This window comes from Haliotis rubra, unplaced genomic scaffold (genome assembly GCF_003918875.1).
Source record: "Haliotis rubra isolate DU_JTF1 unplaced genomic scaffold, ASM391887v1 Scf212, whole genome shotgun sequence".
Classification (NCBI taxonomy): Eukaryota; Metazoa; Mollusca; class Gastropoda; order Lepetellida; family Haliotidae; genus Haliotis; species Haliotis rubra.
Genome location: NW_025766137.1, coordinates 531,971 through 555,972, shown reverse-complemented (window position 1 = coordinate 555,972; position 24,002 = coordinate 531,971). Strand labels below are relative to the sequence as shown.

Here is a 24,002-nt window from a genome sequence, read left to right as displayed (position 1 = left end):
CTTTGTCTTCATCTTGCGCCTCTCAGAACCATCACACATTAACAGGACCTATAATAAGGCATCAACACGTACTATTTATATATATATCCATTTTTGAAGTGCTACTAAATTTTACCAAACCCAAACTTATAATGACACAATCTTCACATCAGTTACCATTTACTTACTGAAGCTAAAGTCTTTAACCCAGTTGATGCCCATTTTTTTTTTCTAATGTCATGAAATTACTGATCAAATGACACCAGTTTAAATGATGTCATGGCTTGTTTAAAGACATAAGTCAGACTAAGATGACATTAGTATGCCGGTTACTATACATCTATCCTAATGTTTTTTTCCGTTCAAAATATACAAAATCTCAATTTGTCAGTCAAATTTTGAGGCTCCTTTGACAGAGCATGAAATGACTGGTTTTACCACTTGAATAATGACCTGAACAGATAAACAATTATGTAGTTTTACTGCGTATCTAAATTTGGACAACACATGCATTTGTTGGGCATTAGTATAACTAACGTAAACCAAAAAGACTATTTCAAAACAAGCAAATATATTGCAAGCATAGGACTTTTCCCTGCTCACTATTATCTGACTATTTCTCTTGATAATTATACAATGAAAGATGAAAATAAATTGCTGCTTTTATACAGAACAATCAGATTAATGGTGTATGGTTTCACCAAAGAAGGAGATTGTATGGGTTAGATTTTTTGGTGTATTTCCTGCAGAAATAACGTTAACAGTTTAATGCTCTGTCACCACAATATATAATTTTTGTTAATATAAATTTATTTTATCATAGAAGAAAAGACGAGTAAATCATTAAATGTGTATGAAAAACATGCACCTAGCAAATATTCTATGATGAAGACAATTCTTAATAATAATGTGTGCATATACATTTAATAATAAATACATGTATTTATCACTTTCTGAAAGTGTCTTTTTTTACTCTGAGCTGTGTGTGGATTCTCAAGTTGACAGTTTGTGCAAGACCTGTTTTTATCATCCCAGATGTGTTAGTCAACTTTGTCATCTGATATCACTTGATGCAGCCAAGACATTAGTACAGAATCGTTACACATGCTTCAAAGTACTCTCACATTACGCCGATACTGAAGTCTTTACACTGGCTTCCAGTTGAGGTGAGGACAGTGTTTAAAGCCACTACTTCACACACTTCTCTAAAAATAAATAATGCATTTCTCTCAATAATACTAAATGTCAGCCCTCAGGGAAGCTACCATATAATTTATTCGCCCCTAAAATATGAAGTTTGAATGAATTAATGAAACATCGCATTAAATCGACTCTCGTGCCTTCTACCGACCGAACATTATTTCAAGAGAGCCCCATAGAGTTATGTCCCTTGGAGCCCTCTTTACGAATATCCTATGACTCCTTTGGAGACAGAACTCAGTCCTAGACAAAATGGCGCCGAATGTTTACAAATACGGTAGAGGTAGGCCTGCTTTACTTTCACATACACGCGCAACTTGTGATTGAAACCAATTCGGCAAACACCTACAACACCACGTGCAACAGTTTTCGATGTACGGAGCAACTGGTTACATTCCATATAAGGCAAGTGTAATCTCTTTGGAAGCTGTTTGCCACAAAGTTTTAATTATCAATTTCAGGCAAGTCGTAAGGGATAATAAGTCTTTTATTTCATCAACAGGAAGCTGAAGTGAGTGCATATGCCCAATATATATAATATAGGCCAAAATATTATCGAAAATGTGTGACATTGTGCCTTTTAAGTACTCTGTATCACATACAAGATTCTAAAGAGCATGACACCAGAATATCTAAGTGAACTGCTAACCACTCTCAACCACCCAGACAACTGCGATCTAAAAGCAAATTCTTATTGAAAACTCATTCTTATAGACTGGCCTCTTATGGAAAGCGTTCTTTCAGTGCTTGTGCTCCATCGCTGTGGAATGAACTGCCCCTTGCCTTAAAACTGTCTCCATCTTTTGCTGTGTTCAAATCCAACTCCAAATTCAACATTACTTTGGATAAGCGTTTTGAGTACCCATTTAGTGGTTGCATTAAGCGCCATATTAATTCTCATTATTATTAATGTCGTGCTTGATTTTGCATCAGTGTTGTCACAACCCCTAGTGTACGGTACACAATCCTGAGCACTTAAAAGAACCCACGAATCCGTTGGTATATGACCAGATGGTGGCCACATGAATACGTGCAAACACCCAGTTGCGGGTACAGCAACGTGCAGTAAACATGGACAAAGTACTGTGACTATGTGTCCCAGTCCACCCAGCTGTAAATGGGTACCTCGTAAGGATGGGAATGCCACACTAACTCGGTGCGCCTAGAGGCTGCAAGAGTTGTATGATCCCCAGGGAGTTGAGATTGACAATACGATGTGCCGTTGAGATTGACATCCAGTGAACGAGGGAAAAACAAAGCGCCTTTGAGCAGCTGAGCTGAGCTGGATATCGGCACTATACAAATGTTAGTATGTATGTATGTATGTATCAGACATGGCATCACACAGTACAGAAACTGTGACAATTTCATTTGAATTGTTCCAAATCATTGTATTGTATCTCATATAAAATTCCTAATTTATGCTACAATACTCTTTCCATGCATATTCTAAAAGTATTGAGCCAATGTCTGTAACAAATGGATAAATGGCTCTCTAAAAATTTGATAAAATGCTACTGTCTTAAATCTCAAGTATTCTTCGTTTACATTTCAAACAAGTGCAGTCTTCTTAACACAGCACTTGTTTTCAAACCTAATATCTTTTGTTTCACCTAGACACTTGACACTGGAGACAAAAAAACATTTGCTATTTTATTGAAAAATTCATGTGCTGATGCTGTACACGAAATGTGAAGGTCATTTATGCAACATATGAATTTTGTCAAGTCATACTTATCGGGATTTTTTACAACAAATGTGTAGCAGGTTATACTGAGAAACAAGGTTCAACTACATTGTAATTGTGAAATAAACAGTCACGGACAAATTATGTCAATTATCCCCTACATATAATATTTACTGTGTTCAAATACGATTTAAAGAGTGGAAATCACTGTAATCTATCTGTTTGGGTATCTGTAAGGGTTTATGGTGCATTATGTATAAAATGATTGTATGGATGAATGGTGGATACCTATTGCAAACTTCTACAATGACTGGATTTTAATTACGATAAAGTAAGGATATATACTATTTATAAAAAGGTGAACTTCATTTTTAATTTACTTTTGAAAAAATTAGGATATACATTAGAGTCAATCAATGTTGATATGATAATAATGAATGCTTTGAGAGTGCATCGCCACTTGTACTTCCTTATGACCATAGTTGTTTGTACAGTAATCGCTCTTGAAAGTGGTTGGTGTATGACGTGAAAATTTGCATGTGTACGATTTTAATTTCCAAACAAAAAAATGGCTAGAAACAAACACTAACAACTGTGTGAGGAAAGATGATTGTCAAAATTAATAGTCTACAGCAATTTATCGACCTTCTTGAAAAACGTCAAAATCAAGAATGACACCCCATGGGCTACTGCTTACAGCACATGCATCCCATGCGATGTGTTAAAGAGTGGTGATAAAGAGAAATGGTGGTGCATTCATAAGATGTCAGTCTTCGAAAAGTTTGTTAACACTTATTCTTCCTATCCAAATTGAAAGTTCATGCTCCACTACTTTTTTTTAAAATTTATAAAATTTGAATAGAAGAAAATATGTAATTTTCTGAATAAAATTGATATTTTATACTTATCCGGACTCATGCTTATTTGCTTGTCTCCTTCCTCTTGCGAACGTTAGTGGAACACTTGCATCTCCTATTGAAGCTCCCCTTCAATAAAAAAGAGACGCAAAATCACCACTCACCAAGAGTTATCTGTCTGGCCGTTTTGGCGGGAAAGCGGCACCACCGTACTCCCATGCTTCACTCTCTCCGAATTATGAGCCCGACACTTGAATTTACAGGGAAATCCAAAGTGTCTAGCGGGGAGGTTGGGAGGGCTTACTTCATGAGTCAGGATAACTATAAAATATCAATTTTATTCAGAAAATTACATATTTTCCCTTATCCTGACTCATGCTTATTTGCTTGTAGAATCCGACGGATTTGGTGGTGGGTCAAGCCACTTCTGGATTCCATGTAGTGATTTACGTCTTACATACCCCCTATGGGAACTTCCTGGTAGCACTTCTTTTACTGCTAGGCTCTGCTGCTGCTGTAACCCTTCACTTCCAGCTTTCTCTGATGGGGGGACCACAATTGTTAACTTTTGGTCCTTGCTTCTGTTAATATTTTATGTGGATTTTGCAACTCCATCTCTTGATGCGCGAGCACCAAGTGGAGAAGTTTACCCTTTCCTGTAAAGTATGTCCTTACAAGTACTGAGTCATATCACTTATGCTAGTCTGTCCTAGACGCGTGCATGACTCTAAAGCTGAACTCTCCTGAGTGTAGGCTTTTGCAAGTCATGTGATAAAGGGCTTAGACTGCCTCAGCTTTGTCGGACTGTCAATTGTTGTGCTACAACAAGTGGGCCAAATGGTGAATGCCAGAGACGCCCTCGGTGACGATGTCCCTCAGGTAGTGGTTGGCAAACAGTATGTCCCATTTCCAGAAGCAGCCCTCCATTATGTCCTGATAGAGCAATTCCCATGTAGAGCGAAAGTGTTGACGCCAGAGCTCTAACTTCATGTGGGTTGGAGGCTCTTGGAGGATCAAGTTCTGCTGCTTTGTAGGCCCGTAGTATGACAGTTCTGATCCAGATTGATATCTTAGTGCGGAAGACCTCCGTCTGTGTCGCTGTCGATATCGGGACGAAAAGACGCTTGAATTTCCGTCTCCTGGACCTGGATCTTGTAGGCAGACTTGCAATGCTCTCACTGGGCACAAGGATAGGTCCTGTGTATCCTGTGGTCCAAGGACTGATGATAGTATTGGGACGTGGAACTGTCTGTCTGGATGACCTGGCAGTTGATTCTTGCTATGAAGTCCCATCTCAGTCCCATATGCACAATGTTTTGATTTCCATCAAATCGTGTTCTCTCGAAGTCCAGAGCATAGATTTCCGACTTCCTTGCTGCTGTTGCTAAGGCGATCAGGCACAGCGTCTTCTGCGTCAAGAACTCGAAGGATGTCCTCTCTAATGGTTTGTAGATGTCACTGGTGAGATGTTGTAGAACTACGTTGAGGTCCCACACCGGAGCTTTAAATCTCTATTGTTGGTCCTCCAATTTATAAGAGCGTAGTAAGGCCAGTAACTCTGGTACTTTCGTCAGTTGCACTCGTCCTCATGACGATAACTGAGCTCGATGCCGCTAGGTATGTTGGGAGTGTTGACCCTTTTCGTTTGTCTAGGTGACAAAAGTAGTCCGCCACTTGAGGATGTGTCGCTTTTATGGCTGTGAAGCCGGTCCTCGAAGCGTACGTCTCGAAGCGTCGCCACTTGTCGTTGTACAAGTTGCGTGTAGACTTGCGTAAAGCTAGTGTGACTGCTTTCGCTGCCCTGGCGGAATATCCTCTCTTGTTCAAGCCTGCCTTGATACAGTCCACACGTGTAACCGGAACACCTCTGGGTTGCCGTGCACCTGCTTTGTGTGAGGGTGTACTAGTAGATTCGTCCACTCTGGTAGTTGCAGTTGAGGCAGTCCTAGGTCTTGTATGAGAATAGGGAATCATATTCTCGCTGGCCAGTAAGGCGCGACCAAAATCAGTTGTAGGTCCTTCGTCTGACTGATTTTCTGCAACACCCTCGGTATTAGAGCTGGTGGTGGAAACGCGTAAGCATTTAGTCCTTGCCAGGAGATGCTTAGAGCGTCCGATGCCCATGCTCGTGGATCTGGAATTGGTGAGACGAATGTTATCAGTTGACCCTTGTGGCGAAGAGGTCTATTAGTGGTGCTCACATCTCTGGTATGATCTGCTTGAAGATCTCTGGATGTAGCATCCATTCTGTTGAGGATGGCTGCGTTGGACGGGATAGTGCATCTGCTATCACATTCTTGGCTCCTGTAATGTGGCATGCTCTTATGTGGATGTTCAGGTTGTCTGTTATGCTGTCCAGTTGAAAGCAGAGGTCCAGAAAGTTCGCCGATCTTGTTGATCCTTCTGTGTATGTAGAACGCCACTGTGAAGTTGACTGTATGTACCGTCAGATGAGCATTCTTCAAAATGCTGGTCCAGTAGAGTATGGCGTTTATCACTGCTTTCATTTCCAGCATGTTGATGTGCAGATCTTTCTCTTCTATGGTCCATATCCCAGCTGACACTTTGTTGTCGAGGTGTGCTCCCCAACCTTGGAGAGATGCGTCCACATAGAGATGCGTCTTGCACTCCGGCTCTGCTAAATAGGTGCGTCTGCGACCATCCGATCAATGAGTCCACCATATTAGATATGGTTTTAGTCTGTCCGGGAGTCCGAAGGGGTCCGGATCGTACAGTTGTACATTCACGAAGACCTGTAGTAGGCGTAGTTGTAGACTCCCTCTGCGTATCATGTCCTGTGCTGACGTGAGAAGACCCAACAGACTCTGCCACTTCGTAGTAATAACGGAGAGAGTAGTGCTTGTCCGACTCTGTCACTGCCATCGTTGTGAAGTCGATATAAGGTAGTCTGGCTGCCGTCACCCAAAGTCTGTTCAACGTATGAATGATGAATCGTCTTCAATGTTGACAGGGAAGGTATCTAACCCCGTGAAGGCAGCCAAATCACGTAGGTCCCGTCTAACTGGACTGTAATTGAGGCCTTCCTCTCTCGTTGACACGTTGTTGTCACTTGTAACCCATTTCCTGACATGTGAAATACGTCCGACCTCTGCGCAGGGCGTTGTCTCTCATGGTCCAATCAAAATAAAGCATTTTGATTCCTTTGGCTTGCCGCGATGTGACGTCACCGGTGTAGCAGGAAAAAGGTCTTTGTAGAATCTAGTGCCGCCGTTGATATCTTATCACCACTCGGTCTTGTCCGTAGCCTTCCGGAGTTACACAAGTGACCACGTGTATCGAGGGTTGAATGGTAAACGCGCGAAATATTTCGCCGCGTAATACCGATGTAGGTAGGCTGTTTTCCTGGCTGCTGTGACTGTTACTTCGGTCCTGAAGATAATGCAGTCGCCCTTTTATACAGATGATCAGCTGAAATCTTCACGTCCTCAGTGCTGCTATTGTAGACTGCATACATCGCTTTTATCTCAATCAAGCGTCGTAATTGTAGAGTTGATGCTGAACTTTGTTGTAAATTCTACCCAGGGTCGTTGACGATTTTGTAGTTTCCTAGCCTTAGCAAGGCTGCTGCTGAACCACGCCAGTGTGAATATCTGCAGATCTGTACGGAAGTGAAGATCTCTATATGGCTATGAGTCTTCTGATGTAGATATATCAATCTATGTGAATCCCGTCGTGGATTCAGTCTGAAGGTCTGTGCCGGTGATGAATTCGACAAGAGTACCCCTCTTGAACTTCATTACATGTCCCTCAGTCTTTGTGCCGGGCGAAGATCTTTCCCTTCTAGGGTGACGCTTAGGTCCAGTCCGCCATCGCGGTCCTGGTTGAATATCCTTGGAGATCTGCGAAGCGATCTGCATGGCGGTCTGCGTGGTGCGTCTGTATGGCGCCCTGTGTGTAGGTGATCGTCTTGTAGTCCGGGATTGCCTTCCTGGCAATGTATTCCTAAGTGGGGATTCCCGTGATGATCTGCGAGGCGTTGTTGATGCCCTTGAGGTAGGTAGTCGGCGTGAAGGTCCTTTATTAGGCTCATCATCTCTTGACAGTCTCTGAAGATTGCGCCGTCCTGCGCGCAGGTTGCTGACGGCATGTAGCGTTCTGTTGAGAGACTAAGTACTGCGACGTCTCTGCGTTGTAGATGGCCTGCACGAATGCCTTCGCGCAAGCTTGTTGACGGCATGTAGCGTTCAGTTGAGAGACTAAGTACTGCGATGTCTCTGCTTCGCTGGGGATCTGCATGGAGACCTGCGTGGAGACCTGCGTGAAGACCTTCATGGATACCTGCGCGGAGGTGAGCGTCTCTTGGTTCACGAATGTCTCGGTGAATCCCTCGACGATCTATGCGATGTTGAAGATGTCTTTGAGGCTGTGTCCGAAGTCCTTCGCGAGTGCCTTCGCGAATGCTGATCATCTGATTCGGCAACTGGGAATAGGTATGTCGTCCTTCGCAAGTGCCTTCGCGAATGCTGATCATCTGATTCGGCATCTGGGGATAGGCGTGTCGGCCTTCGCGCAGGCTGGTTGACGTCCTGAAGCGTAGATCTGTTCCCGGTCGTCACGTAGCTGGAGTGCCTCTCTGAAGCATAGTCTGCGTTGGAACCTTCGCGAAGGTCCGGGTCCGTTCTGCGGGCTGGTTGTTGATCATGCGATGCCCTTTCCAGTGTGAAGCGCCTCTCCATCATCTCCAGGATCTGCTGTGAGAACTGCTGCATGAAGTCCCCCGGGTTGAATGTCTGCGGTGAGAGATGAGCTGCCCACTCTGCGTTGGTAGCGATATGGCCCAGGGATCGCTCATCTGCCGTCAGTGTAGATACCTCGGACTGCGTAGACAACTGCGCTGACGTTACCGCTGCTGAGGCCCGCTTCTACCCGGTGATATATTCGGGATGATGAGCAGCGCTCATCATAGAGTCCTCTTTCCGTCATCGGGACAATCTCGGCCGAGAAAGTCCTTGTAGTCTGCGCAGACGTCCCCGTAGAGATGGTCGTCATCTTAGGGGTGTGTAGCCTTCTCTGGGTAGAGGATGGCTTCTTTTTCTTCGTCTGCGATGATTGTAGAGCTGCCCTCTCTGCGTTGATAGCGATTTTTGGTCCAGGGATCGCTCATCTGCCGCCCTCGGACTGCATGCTGTATCTCTGGGATGATCAGCAGCTGATCATCATGAAGTCATCTCACTTCCATCGGGACGATGTCTGCCGAAAGGTCCCTGTAGTCTGCGCAGAAGTCCCCGTAGAGCTGCTAGGCGTCTTAGGGGTGTGAGGCTTCATTCTGCTTAGAGGATGGCTTCTTCTTCTACATCTGCGTTGAGGGGTTGTCCGATGTAGAAGCCAACTTCTTCGAAGTAATGGCGGACAACATCCCATGCCCATCCTCCGAGGACACCTCCGGCAGGTCACTGGATGGTAGTAAGTCGTCTGACAGCAGTAGACAGCTCGTGAGGGACTCAGCCAGTTTATCCATGACTTGTAAAGTCACTTGGATTGTCGGTAGTACGTCTAAGTACAGAGAAAAATTATTTATTAAATTGAATTTCTGTTAAATGCTGATAAAGATTACATCGATAGCTGGAAGTACATGTTGTTGTGCAGCTAGGGCACAGTCAATGCGGGTTTGCAGCAGCGAACCTAAACCTACAACGAAAATAGGTTTTCATTAAATGTAAACAACTGAACAAACACGGACAAACCGTGAATAAACAGTGCAAAATACGAATAATTTTTAACCCATATTGTTGTAAGAAACTTCCTAAACCTCTATAAAAGTAAAATAGAGGGTAATAACTAATTAATAAAAGGATATAGTGCCGTATAGGAGACACAGGCGTTCTACCAACCGCTCACTAGGGCGAAGAAGGAGAGAGTGAAGAATGGGAGTACGGTGGCGCCGCTTTCCCGCCAAAACGGCCAGACAGATAACTCTTGGTGAGTGGTGATTTTACGTTTCTTTTTTATTGAAGGGAGCTTCAATAGGAGATACAAGTGTTCCACTAACGTTCGCAAGAGGAAGGAGACAAGCAAATAAGCATGAGTTTAGGATAAGGGAAAATAATATTTTTTCAGACACTGAATAAGCTATACTAGTTTAAGTACATACTCAAGGCTACTTTCCGACTTCACTTTTCATCATATAAATCAACAGAATACATTACTAATTTCACTCTCTAAACTGCCACTGTTAAGCATTGTAAGCATCAAATGAGCTACATTTTACTGACTTGCAGTGTCTATTGCAGTTTGCCTTCACAATGATCAGATAAATATAACTGTCATGAAAAAGGGATATTTTTATTAGACCTAGCTTTTTATGTTTCCTTGATGTAAACTGAATTTTCAAATTCTCACACACAAAATAAATCAATAATGTCTTTGTTTCTCTTTACATTAATAGATATCTGCATTGTACTATGTTGTAGTTTTATCTGTATGATAGTGCATGTGTACACATGTACTTTTATATTACATTACACATGCATTTTAATTTTTAGCAATCGATATATATAATGATAATCTGTTAGATGTGTAAAAAATATAAATAAATGCATAAGCATATCTACATGGAATGATTATGGGGTAAAATTTAAATCACACAATTTGATTTGGAACAAAATTTCTTTGGCATAGGTTGCCCTAACAAACAGACATAATGCTAATTGTCTTTGAATATTGTTGAAACAAATTCAGGATATTAAAAGTTACCATGTGTTCGCAAGTTTGATATGATGAGTGAGTGAGTGAGTGTAGTTTTACGCCACTTTTAGCAATATTCCAGGAATATCTGGGCAGGGGACACCACACACCCATGTGGGGAATCAAACCCGGGTCTTAGGCGTGACAATTTTATATCGTAAACTGAAATAAGGTCTAAATACAATGATTCTCTAAGTTCTGGAAGTTAACAGCCTTTCAACGTAGTCTCGCGAGAAAAAACGAGATCTCGTCCTCATTTCTCTGGCTTCCAAAAGTGTTACACTTCCGTTTTAGCCTATACGAAGGTTTTATTTCGTATTTACGTAAGTTTTTAGGTTTTTTCTTGTTGGGGAAGTGTCCCTTTACAGTTTTGGGTACTTGGTTTGCTCGTACCGTTAGTGTTCGCTGTTGGTCGAACTGTGATTATGCCTAAACCCAGACGGGCTAAGTTGGACAGCCAAAATGGCGACCGACCTGGGGAAAGCCAAATGGCGGGCTACCCTGATCATGAAACTAGCCAAGAGGCACCACAATCTAGCCAAGAGGCAGAACAATCAAGCCAAGAGGCAGAAAACAGTGTTCAAATCACGGCAGATGATTCCTTTGAGGAAGAATCGAACCGCGGTCGTAAGAGAAAACGAGAGGACTGGAAAGGTTTCACGATACCGAAGAAACATGATCAGGCGTAGTCCGTTTCGAGGTCATCTAGCAGTGATGATTCAGATTCATACGATTCGAGCAGTGTTTTGTCAGATTTGTCGAGTACTTTATTTTCCAGTGATTCAGACTCTAGTGTTGAAATCATCGAAAAGAAATCAGAATCGAAAAAGAAGAAAAAGCGACACTCTCGGAAAACATCACGTGACACGAGATCCAAAATGGCGGATGAGTCCGTCAACTACGAAAGTGAGTCCTACCATTGCTGATGACATGGTTGATTATGCTTCGAAACTATTTACTACCTATGAGAAAGACGAGGTGTTAGAAACCTCGATTCTTGAGGAAAACCCAGTGCCCAAAGGTTTTCGGGTCCAGAAATTGGACGATGAATGGCAAGACATGCTAGAAGAAGGCAAATGCTTTCCTGTCAAGGCCACTGAAGCTGCCCTAAAGCATATTCAGACGCAAATCATGAACGTCATGGGGCCCCTAACTAAAATATGGGCTATTATGGAGAATGTTAGGAAACATGGAAGTGAGAAATTAGAAGTCCATGATTTTCTGGCCCTAATACAGAAATCTGTGTGTTTGCTCGGACAAGCAAATGTTGTGACTGTTTTTCACAGGAGACTTAACAACTTGGCTAAAATAATGAAGAATCAGAAGAAAGCCCAGCGATTCTTGACTAAGAATGCTAAACATCTGTCTTCAAAGAAATTGTTTGGGAAGACATTCTACAAGAAATTGGATAAAGTATCCAAAGAACGCAAGAAGCGAAAGTCGACTGAAAACCAGTTCACCTTTTCTCATAAGAGACCGAAGCCAGACAGAGAGGTGACCTTTCAAGCACCCTTTCAAGGGAGGCCTCCCTTCAAGAACAGAGGCGGAGGCTGATTTCCTTATGCCACCCAAGTCACTTACAGAGGACAGCGCAGCAGAGACCGCCTCAACAGTTATAACAGAGGCAGAAGTTCAGGAAACAACGCCATGCCCAACAGCAATCAAACCAAAAGGTATGTAACTTTCATTATCAAATCCACAAATACTGCAAGCTCAGCCTCTGAAAAATCACATGAATGTCCCAATGTCCCAGATCCACCCTCAAATAGATCAGTTAACCCTTCTAGACATACACGCAACAGAAATGGGGGGGGGGAGGGCGCATCAGACATTTTGTAACATTAACATAGAGCAGAATACCTCCCAGGTAAGGAGAATCAGATGGCAGACTGGGAATCCAGGCATTTCACGGATACCAGCAACTGGATGCTGAAGAAGTCAGTCTTCGATCAGATCAATCAGTTATGGGGACCGTTGCAAATCGATCTATTTGCAGACAAATTATATTACCAACTCGACATTTACGCCAGTTGGAGACCAGACCCCCACTCTGCCATAGTAGATGCTTCTTTGATTCCTTGGATAGACAAGCAAGCCTATGCTTTCCCTCCATTTTGCATGATAGGGAGATGCTTAGCGAAGGTATGCAAAGAAAAATCAACAAGAAGACAGTCATCAATACCCCCCGCAATGGCAAAATACTCTTCATGATTATGTCTCCGAGTTATGATTATGTCAAATATTTAGGTGTGTATATAGAAAAGTGGAAGGAGAGTATTGAAAGGTTTTTAAAGTTCTGCTCCAGAAAGGAGCACTGTCACCAATTTCAAACTTGTTGCCATTAATGCCAAAAATATTTTATTCCGAAATCCAAAACTACCAACAGGCACCAGTACACCACCAGATCTATGTATGTGCAATGTCTAATATGCATTTGTGTCCTATGCATTTGTGTCCTGTGAAGAAACATTTAACGGTTTTAGAGATCTGCTCCGGAAAAGTGCACTACCGCTAATAACTGTTTTAGTCAAACTTGTTGCCACGGAAAATCCAAAAATATTCTATTCAGAATTCCAAAACTAAGAAAAGGCACCAGTACACCACCAGATCTATCTATGTGCCAAGTTTGGTGAAGAAATAGTGAACAGTTTTAGAGTTCTGCTCCGGAAAAGAGCACTACCACCAATTTCAGGCTAAGTCAAACTTGTTGCCCCGGAAACGCCAATTTTTTTTATTCAGAATTCCCAAACTACCAAAAGGCACCAGTACACCACCAGATCTATCTATGTGCCAAGTTTGAGGAAGAAATAGTGAACGGTTTTAGAGTTCTGCTCCGGAAAAGAGCACTACCACTAATTTCAGTCTAAGTCGAACTTGTTGCCATGGAAACGCCAAAAATATTCTACTGTCATAAACATCATTTTAATTGTATTATTTGTTTGCATGATAATACATGATGGCAGAGATATGGATATTAATCAAACTTTCTGCCTCTTTCCAGTTAAGACGTGGATGCTCCTTCCACAGAGAAAACTAACTGGACCCTTGCCAGGCCGGCAACAAACAGATATAAGTGTCATTCATGGAGCTAGTACCCAGATGATCCTTCAGTTGAGTATGCCTTCAGTGCCATTCTGTGACGACCCTGCAGTCGTTGTTTGAGAGACTATGTCAAGTGCCCACTTAACGGACTTTCAATTAACTGCAATACTTTTTGGTGATTTAGTATCTAGTCATATCTCAGTTTGAGCATATATGTCTTTATATTCAAGATTATGCTTTGTTTGAGATTTAGTAAACTGTTGATTGTGAGTAAAATTCTTGTGTTATTTTTTGTCAGAAATGAGGACAAGATCTCGTTTTTTCTCGCGAGACTACGTTGAAAGGCTGTTAACTTCCGGAAGTTAGAGAAACATCGTATTTAGACTTTATTTCAGTTTACTCACAAAATTATAATATCATTTCGCATGCTTATAAAATTCTGAATTAAAAGCCTTAACCATTAGGCTACCCCACTGCCCCAGTTTGATATAGAGATTTATCATGTGTCCGAGTTATACGTATATCAAACGAGAACAAAGTTTGACATTTAACTCGGACACATGATAAATCTCCATATCAAACTCACTGACACATGCTAACGAATTTATCCTGACAAGCACCCTCACTAAATGCTTTACATCTGGACTGAAAGAATGAGACAGTCAAAATGGTTGCTGAGTGTGTTCGTATAACTTTTTTACTTGTGAACTTCCAATTTCTTAGTTCATACCATTGCATTCAGCAGAAAAATAAATGATTAGCACCGTGAAACAGACTGAAATAAAGGATTTATACAAATTAAGCAGAACAGTAGCTGAAATGGTGAGTTCTTATATGCATTGGAGTGAGTGAGTGAGTTTAGTTTTACGCCGCCCTCAGCAACATTCCAGCTATATGTCGGTTGTCTGTAAATAATCGAGTCTGGACCAGAAAATCCAGTGATCAACAGCATGAGCATCGTTCTGCGCAATTGGGAACTGATGACATGTGTAAACCAAGCTAGCAAGCCTGACCACCGGATCCCGTTAGTCACCTCTTACAACAAGCATGGGTTACTGAAGGTGCATTCTAACCCGGTCCTTCACGGGTTATATGCATTGGAATGGTCATGTGACATCATGCAGACATTCCAGCTCAGAAACTCTACAATCAAACATATGAAATCCACGCTGTCATTCATTGTCAAACTTTTTATCTTTCAAGAACTTTTTAATAACACAGAACAACGTAAGCAATTGCAACTCTATTACCATGAAACTTTTATCAACTTGGAGGTAAGGTCAGCATAACCTGTATTGGAATGCACTAGCCTCGTAGAGGACACTGGCATTAGACTAAGCTACTGTAGATGTGTTGATGCTCTACACAAGGTCAACACCTGGACAATATGTACTTGTTGTAGTGAATGTGGAGATTGTTTATGGTACACTGGTATAGAATAGGCATTTGTGGCCTAGAAGTTACAGCATTTTTGTTGCTGAATTCTCTAAAGAGATCTTCCATGCTGAGAACGTGAGACGTTTTGGGACACTGGCATCAAAGCAGGGAGGATTTGTGCTAAGTTTATTCAGGATGGCTTTTCCCATACATTCTTTCTCAGAATTGCCAACTCGCTGATAAACAGAAAGAGACGATACACTTCTGGCCAGTGATGGTCAAAATTTGAGGTGCCCCGAAGTGACACCTCGGCCCCTGTGGCACGGATAGAGTGATTTTTGTACACTGTGGATAGATTGCAGCTCTTGCTTAGTGATGGCATGAATTGCTGGAGGGTATTGACTCAAACGCATCACTGTCAATATCCCTTTGATCTAGATCTAGCGTAGCCGACATTGCTGTGCAAGTCAAGATAAAAAGCTATAGCCAGATAGTAGATGGTCTGTAAGGGAAAACATATTGTCAACATACTGTTACCGAAACAGATACACATGTCATTTAATTCTTCAATTTTATAACATTGAGGTCAGTGGTAGTATGAGATCTATTTGTTTGATTTGAATACGTCAATAGTTGAGGAATTGTGGAAATAACACAAAGGCTGATATAAAGAGTGTGTTTTCATTATTTCATCAATGCTATGTTACCCAAGACTTACACTGCCTCCTGTTCTGTTGTAGGAAATGCTGTGACAATACACTGATTTTTCATGGGTTTTTCCCCGTTATCTCCCATCATATCAATTCCTATTGCACTTGGAGATTAAGCAAACGATACTGTTTTAAACATGTGTCAGTTGAAGGTATTTAATTGTCAACGATCGTTTTTCAATAAGGTGCAGGAAAGCAATGTGTAAGCTTGGCTCTGTCTTTAATTGTGCACATTGATTCAGGAACGAGAAATGAGAAGCTGGAACATCGCTTACATCATTTCAAAAGGAGAGTTATCGCCCTTTGGAACAAAAACATTATCCATTATATAATTTTCACATTTCAACGAATACATGACATAACTACGTGAATCGTGATTTTGAAAAGATGTTAAAAATGGTGACATTTATGATGAACCCAATTTTCAGATGTTTTTTTCAGCACTTTTGCTTTGCCTAAGATGATAGATGATGGAAATTGGAAATTTCTCACAGAATTACAAACTGTGAAGTGTATTTGTGAGTGTAATAAATCATTCATCTTCAAAGTGAAGGTTGAAGAGGAGGGACAACATGTCAGTAGTGCCCAAATCAAAATATTTCCTGTATTCCAAAGGCACCTCCCAAACCTAATAAGAGTCATCAGAAGACGATGAATCCCCCCCCAGCCCCCACATATTTGAAAGAACAAATCATCTAACAGTTACTTAAAGTTCAAAACATTTCCGTGGAAATCATGAAAAATACAAATGCCAAAAATCTGCAAATAGCAAAAGGCACCACTTTGGTATCTGCCTCATATATCTGCCAAGTTTTGTTGAAAGATATTGAACGTTTTTCGAGTTGTGCTCCGGAAATGAAGGTCCCCCCTTCCCTTATTGAGACAGTTACTTAAACTTCAAATCATTTCCATGGAAACCAAGAAAAACAGAAATGACAAAAATCTGTAAATAGCAAAAGGCACCACTTTAGGTTCTGTTTGATATATCTACAAATATTTGTTGAAAATATTGAACAATTTTTTAGTTATGCTCCGGAAACAAAATGATTACTGACGGACAGACAGACGAGGCATCAACTATATCCCCCTGCATTACCAGCCGGGGGGGGATAAAAATGAGTCCACAAAATATCTCTAAGACTAACTTCATGACTTTGTATCTAAATACCCATCTTCTGAGTTGATCATGTATCTAGAAACACATCTCCCAAGTGGACTTTGTGTCCAGATACATATCTCATATGTGTATTTTGTGTCCAGATATATATCTCGAGAGTGCATTTTGTGTCCAGATAAATATCTCATGAGTGCATTTTGTGTCGGGGCAGTGGGGTAGCCTCATGGCTAAAGCGTTTGCCTGTCATGCTGAAAACCCGGGTTATATATCTCAAGAGTGCACTAGATGCACCAGTGTCCAGATACACATCTGACCCAAACATGTGTCTGAATAAACGTCTCCAGACTTGACTGTGTGCCCAGATACACATCTCTTGACTGGACTGTGTGTCCAGATACACATCTCCTGATTGGACCATGTGTCCAGATACATATCTCCCGACTGGACTGTGTGTCCAGAAACACATCTCCAGACTGGACTGTGTGTCCAGATACACGTCTCCTGATTGGACCGTGTGTCCAGATACACATCTCCTGACTGGTCCATGTATCCATATACACATTTCCTGACTGGACCATGTGTCCAGATTCATGTCTCCTGACTAGACCATCTGTCCAGATACATGTCTCCTGACTGGACCATGTGTCCACATACACATCTCCTGACTGAACAGTGTGTCCAGATACACTTCTCCTTACTAGACCATGTGTCCAGATACATGTCTCCTGACTGGACTGTGTGTCCAGAAACACGTCTCCAGATCGGACTGTGTCCAGATACACATCTCCTGACTGGACTGTGTGTCCAGATACACATCTCCTGATTGGACCATGGTTTTCATATACGTATCTCCTGACTGGACCATGTGTCCAGATACACATCTCCAGATCGGACTGTGTGTCCAGATACACATCTCCTGACTAGACCATGTTTTTCAGATACATATCTCCTGACAGGACCGTGTGCCCAGGTACACGTCTCCTGACTGGACCGTGTGTCCAGATACACATCTCCTGACTAGACCATGTGTCCAGATACACTTCTCCTGACTGGACCATGTGTCCAGATACATATCTCCTGACTGGACCATGTGTCCAGATACATATCTCCTGACTGGACCATGTGTCCAGATACATGTCTCCTGACTGGACCATGTGTCCAGATACATGTCTCCTGACTGGACCATGTGTCCACATACACATCTCCTGCCGGGACAGTGTGTCCAGATACACATCTCCTGACTGGACTGTATGTCCAGAAACATGTCTCCAGATCGGACCATGTGTCCAGATACACGTCTCCTGACTGGAATGTGTGTCCACATACACATCTCCTGACTAGACCATGGTTTTCATATACATATCTCCTGACTGAACCATGTGTCCAGATACATGTCTCCTGACTGGACTGTGTGTCCAGAAACACATCTCCTGATTGGACCATGTGTCCAGATACACAACTCCAGATCGGACAATGTGTCCAGATGCACATCTCCTGACTGGACTGTGTGTCCAGATACACATCTCCTGACTGGACTGTGTGTCCAGATACACATCTCCTGACTGGACCGTGTGTCCAGATACACATCTCCTGATTGGACCGTGTGTCCAGATACACTTCTCCTTCCTGGACCGAGTGTCAAGGTACATGTCTCCTGACTGGACCGTGTTTTTCAGATACATGTCTCCTGACTGGACCGTGTGTTCAGATACATGTCTCCTGACTGAACTGTGTGCCCAAATTGTGGTTCTAGGTACTCACCTTGTTCCTGCCAACTGGCCTCCACCTCCTGACTGCTTTCTTCTGCTGTTCTTTCCAGAGCATTCCTCATCTCCTTCCATCGAATATAGATCTCACTGCTTCGTCTGTGACGCATATTGTCATAGTTCTGTACAGACTTTCGCCTCACTCGTTCAGTCACAGCCTGTAGTCAAACAATTTATGATTTTTAAGGCGGGTATGCCTAGAGAAAATATAAATATGAGTGCAAATGACAGGTTAATACCATGAGCAAATAGCTCTACTTTTAAACCCTTTTCATCATTCTTTTTGGTGAAACTAAACCTACTACTGATACACTCAGAATATTAACTTGTGCTCAATCAGTATCTTTTCATTCAATGGCTTGGATTTTTAATTATCTTAAAGATTTTCAAACAAACGTGCGAGGAAATTAAGCTCAGTGTGATTTATGTCTCATTCTGGTTGAATATGTGTTTTACAAAGTAAAAATATATTACACTTATTGTGACTCATTTTAAAAGCTCAACTCTTCATTTTCAAAGAATAAAGTTAAAACCTTCAGTGCTGTTGAGCTAAGAAGAGACAAAACATCTCAGTCTGCCAACAGTATGGAAGATCCATTTTGCTTCAGGTGCACCGAAGCAAAATGGATTTTCCATTCTGTTGGCAAATGGTTTGGCTGGCCTGAATAGGGCATCTGTTAACACACTTGATACTCCTTGAATGTGTCTTGCTTTTATCTCTCAATTGAGGCAGTGTGTGAGATTATACAGTTGAGAAGCTAACCTCAGAAGGGTTACCAACCTTAGAGTGCACTGGAGATTAAAAAAAGTTGATTGGAGATGACTCGCTTCCAAGTTTAGTAGTCTACGATTTGAGGTGTTTAGACTCCACTATGTGCAGAAAAGAGGTTTTCTAGGATCACAACAATCAACCTTAGGTCCTAGATTAATGTGGACTCATCCTAGGTGATGACTGCTATCTGCCATTTCCTGACGTCTCTTCTCAAAAGACAAACATGATAGGTTTCAGGCGTAAACACGCCCTCAATCAGGAAATCAAAATAGCCTAGATACAACGTAAATGGTGTTACTGGGCATTAATGCCTGTCAGGTAAACCTCTGTCTATCGTTGGAGCCAGGGAAGGGATAATAAACTCCACTTGTTGTCCTAGAGGTTCCAATGCAGGCTTCTAATTCTTGGCCTGGAACTCAGGTAATGCTCTGATTGAGCGGGATTGGGTGGTCAGGCTCGCTGGCTTGGTTGACACATGTCATCGGTTCCCAATTGCGCAGATCGATGCTCATGCTGTTGATCACTGGACTGTCTGGTCCAGACTTGATTATTTACAGAAGGCCGAAATAAAGCTGGAATATTGCTGAGTGCGGCATAAAACTAAACTTGCTCACTCTGATTGAGACTCTGGAGGAACTCTTGAGGAACGTAATGGACCTGACATCTAGTGCATGTGGCCCTGACACCCTTGAGGCTGTGGCAATGGCCATAAATAATGTAGTCTTCCAAGCAAAATGGGGATGTGTTGCCTTGTCCATGGCTTTGAACGGACTGGGTAGCAGTGCTGATAAATCCCATAACCACTGACAAATCCCATTCCGTAGTTATTCACTGTTTTCATATAAGCTCCAGTTCAAAGGAATGTAGCATGCTGGTATCATGGAATAATAATTCATACAAAATTCATTATTCATTATTACCACTACAAGCAATATATTAGGATTCAGATATTAGGAAAATATAAATATAGAATATTAGTAATAGCTTAGAGAAAGACTCCAGTCAAAAGTTGTAAAACTCATCTCACAGACATATTATTGAAAAAGGTATAAATTACGGCTACACAATTTCACAGATATTCAAGATAAAATCCTAGCCTAAGGTATTGAGGACTCAAGCTGTTAGCAATCCTTTCAGGAATTCAGAGTTATCACCAGACGATTAAATGCATCTATGGTAATCCAAGCACCTGTAATTGACACATCAGATTAGGCTCGTTAAGATCTAGCCCAGGGTAGGCATCCAAGCATCCAGTAAAAGTGCCATCGAGATTAGTGCCAGTTAAAATAGGATTAAGAGTAATTGCCCTGTCTGGTCATTGAAGGACACACCCCATTTTGTATATTCTGTATTTGATAGGCTAATTTAGGTTACACCCATTTTTGTATCAGTCAACTAATCATAATCTCTTTATTGTTTTAATTGTAGATAAAAAGTCTCTAACTACATTTGTCCATCAGTAGGGTTTAGACTCCCAACACAGGTCAGCTCTAGCCCTCAGTCCAGAGTCTGTGGCCACCCCATGTTACTTTGTTCTTGTAAATAAAAGTGTGATTAGTTTCTTGTGACTTCGGACTCTTTTGCTGAGTTAATTCCCCCAAACAGACCAGCACGCCAGTTAGATAAGGTGTTTCACCGGAACCATCACTTGGACCCAAGACCCCTATCATAATAGTTGGCGGAGAATCAACGATTTTCGGAACCTCGGAGCCCAGGAACTAACTACAACCAGCTACAAGAACACATGGAATAACAAGCGACTGCATCCACGTCTGATCTCAACACTGGATTAAGGACCACCAACTCCTGTAAAGACACCAGCCAAGGAAGAAAAAGTCTTCAAGGAATAATAATTCATACAAAATTCATTATTCATTATTACCACTACAAGCAATATATTAGGATTCATATATTAGGAAAATATAAATATAGAATATTAGTAATAGCATAGAGAAAGACTCCAGTCAAAAGTTGTAAAACTCATCTCACAGACATATTATTGAAAAAGGTATAAATTACGGCTGCACAATTTCACAGATATTCAAGATAAAATCCTAGCCTAAGGTATTGAGGACTCAAGCTGTTAGCAATCCTTTCAGTAATTCAGAGTTATGACCAGACGATTAAATGCATCTATTGTAATCCAAGCACCTGTAATTGACACATCAGATTAGGCTCGTTAAGATCTAGCCCAGGGTAAGCATCCAAGCATCCAGTAAAAGTGCCATCGAGATTAGTGCCAGTTAAAATAGGATTAACAGGATTAAGAGTAATTGCCCTGTCTGGTCATTAGAAGGACACACCCCATTTTGTATATTCTGTATTTGATAGGCTAATTTAGGTTACACCCATTTTTGTATCAGTCAACCAATCATAATCTCTTTATTGTTTTAATTGTAGATAAAAAGTCTCTAACTACATTTGTCCATCAGTAGGGTTTAGACTCCCAACACAGGTCAGCTCTAGCCCTCAGTCCAGAGGGTTGTACCGACTCTCTGTGGCCACCCCATGTTACTTTGTTCTTGTAAATAAAAGTGTGATTAGTTTCTTGTGACTTCGGACTCTTTTGCTGAGTTAATTCCCCCAAGCAGACCAGCACGCCAGTTAGATAAGGTGTTTCACCGGAACCATCACTTGGACCCAAGACCCCTATCATAATAGTTGGCGGAGAATCAACGATTTTCGGAACCTCGGAGCCCAGGAACTAACTACAACCAGCTACAAGAACACATGGAATAACAAGCGACTGCATCCACGTCTGATCTCAACACTGGATTAAGGACCACCAACTCCTGTAAAGACACCAACCAAGGAAGAAAAAGTCTTCAAGGAATAATAATTCATACAAAATTCATTATTCATTATTACCACTACAAGCAATATATTAGCATTCATATATTAGGAAAATATAAATATAGAATATTAGTAATAGCTTAGAGAAAGACTCCAGTCAAAAGTTGTAAGTACTACTTTACATTGTTGATTTCTTGTCTTTTCTTAATTATAGTACGGTACATACTATAAGGTGTCATGGCCAATATGGAGTCTGGTATGGAAAGTAACTGTGGAAGTGAAATTCCAACTGTGTCCTTAGTTACCCCCCTTGCCATAAGTGTAGTTCAGGTAACATTTGGCACTGAAACAACAACTTGTTTAATAGATACAGGGGCATCCATTTGCTGCATTTCGTCTGCTTTTCTAAACAAAGCTTTCAACAACCCTGTACTTGGAAACTCACCCTTTCCACAAATTCAAGGTGTTGTTGGCATATTGCACAAGGTGTTGGGTTCAGTTGTGTTAGATTTTGTCATTGAAGATCAAGAATTTTCACAAACATTCTATGTCCTGCCCTCATTACCTAAGTCAGTCCTACTAGGTGAGAACTTCCTCAATGACAATGATGCAGTCATAGATTATAGCTGCCATTCCCTCATAATCGGCAACAGCACCTCAGATAGGCAATATATCAATTTCATTGCCAATCCAGATCAAGAAATTTGTGGATTAGCAAAAACAATAGATCAGATATATATTCCCCCTCAGAGTGAAATTCATTTCAACGTAAGACTGCCTGAGGCAAACAATGATTCCCTCATCCTCATTGAACCAATTGCCGCCCTCGATGCTCATTCTGAAGTAGCAGGTGGTAGGACCCTCTCGAAAGCGCATAAGAAAACTGCTACATTTAGGCTTATGAATCCTTCCCAAGAAGAAAAAGTTTTAGACAAGGGTACAGTTGTAGGAAAATTTAGTTACATTGACAGTCACTCTATCTTTGAAATTGACTGTGACCAACCTTTAATAAATTCAGTTAACACTGACATGAAGACAACAGACAATGACACTAGGGATTATGTCAAAATTGCTCAAGATTTAGGATTTGACTTGACCAAGACACAACTGACACCAGACCAACAACAAAGACTACTCAGGTTTTTAGGACAAAACAGAGACATGTTTTCTACAAGCCTTGCAGATTTAGGAAAAACTGACATGCATAGGCATGTCACTGACACGGGCAACCATCCCCCTGTTAAGTGTAGGCCTTATCGTCAGTCTCCTCATCTCCAAAAAGTCACTGAAGAACTTGTAGAAGATTTTCTCAAATATGATTTAATGGAGGAGTCCACTTCAATGTATTCAGCCCCCATCATCTTAGTTAAAAAACGTGACGGCTCATATAGATTTGTTTGTGACTACAGAAAATTAAATTCTGTCACATTACCCATGTCATGGCCACTCCCTGTTTTTGACGATGTTGTTGATCACATCGGCAATAGCCAAGCTACATTTTTTCCACGTTAGATCTTGCCAATGGCTTCTTCCAAGTGCCATTACACGAAGACTCAAAGCATAAAACTGCTTTTGTCACCCATCAAGGCCTTTATCAATTCAAACGTTTGCCCCAGGGTTTGTCTAATTCTCCACTTTGTTTTCAGCAACTCATGAGCAAAGTTCTAAGAAAATTGCTTTTCAAAGTTGCATTGATTTACATTGATGATTTGATAATCTACAGCAAAAACTTAGAAGAGCATCTCCAACATTTGGAGCAAGTCTTCTACTATCTCAAACAGGCAAAATTAACACTAAAGCCATCAAAATGCAATTTTGCAACAGACAAGGTTTCATTTCTGGGTCATGTTTTATCATGTGGAGGTGTTCAAGTTGATGACAAAAAGGTTGAAGCAATTAAAACCTTCCCAATACCTAAATCACAAAAACAGGTTCGCTCATTTTTAGGCATCACAAACTTTTACAGAAAGTATGTGAAAGATTATGCGAAAATAGCA

At 41.4% G+C, this 24,002-nt stretch overlaps 1 protein-coding gene across 1 annotated transcript in view; it reads right to left on the bottom strand.

Moving 5' to 3' along the window:
• The window catches only part of LOC124276728 (SH2 domain-containing protein 4A-like), a 101,595-nt gene that overhangs the window by 32,287 nt on the left and 45,306 nt on the right, over positions 1-24,002 (bottom strand). The window contains exon 4 of the mRNA XM_046712370.1: positions 18,436-18,598. Coding sequence (XP_046568326.1) covers positions 18,436-18,598 — 163 coding nt within the window. The remainder of the gene's footprint in view (positions 1-18,435; positions 18,599-24,002) is intronic.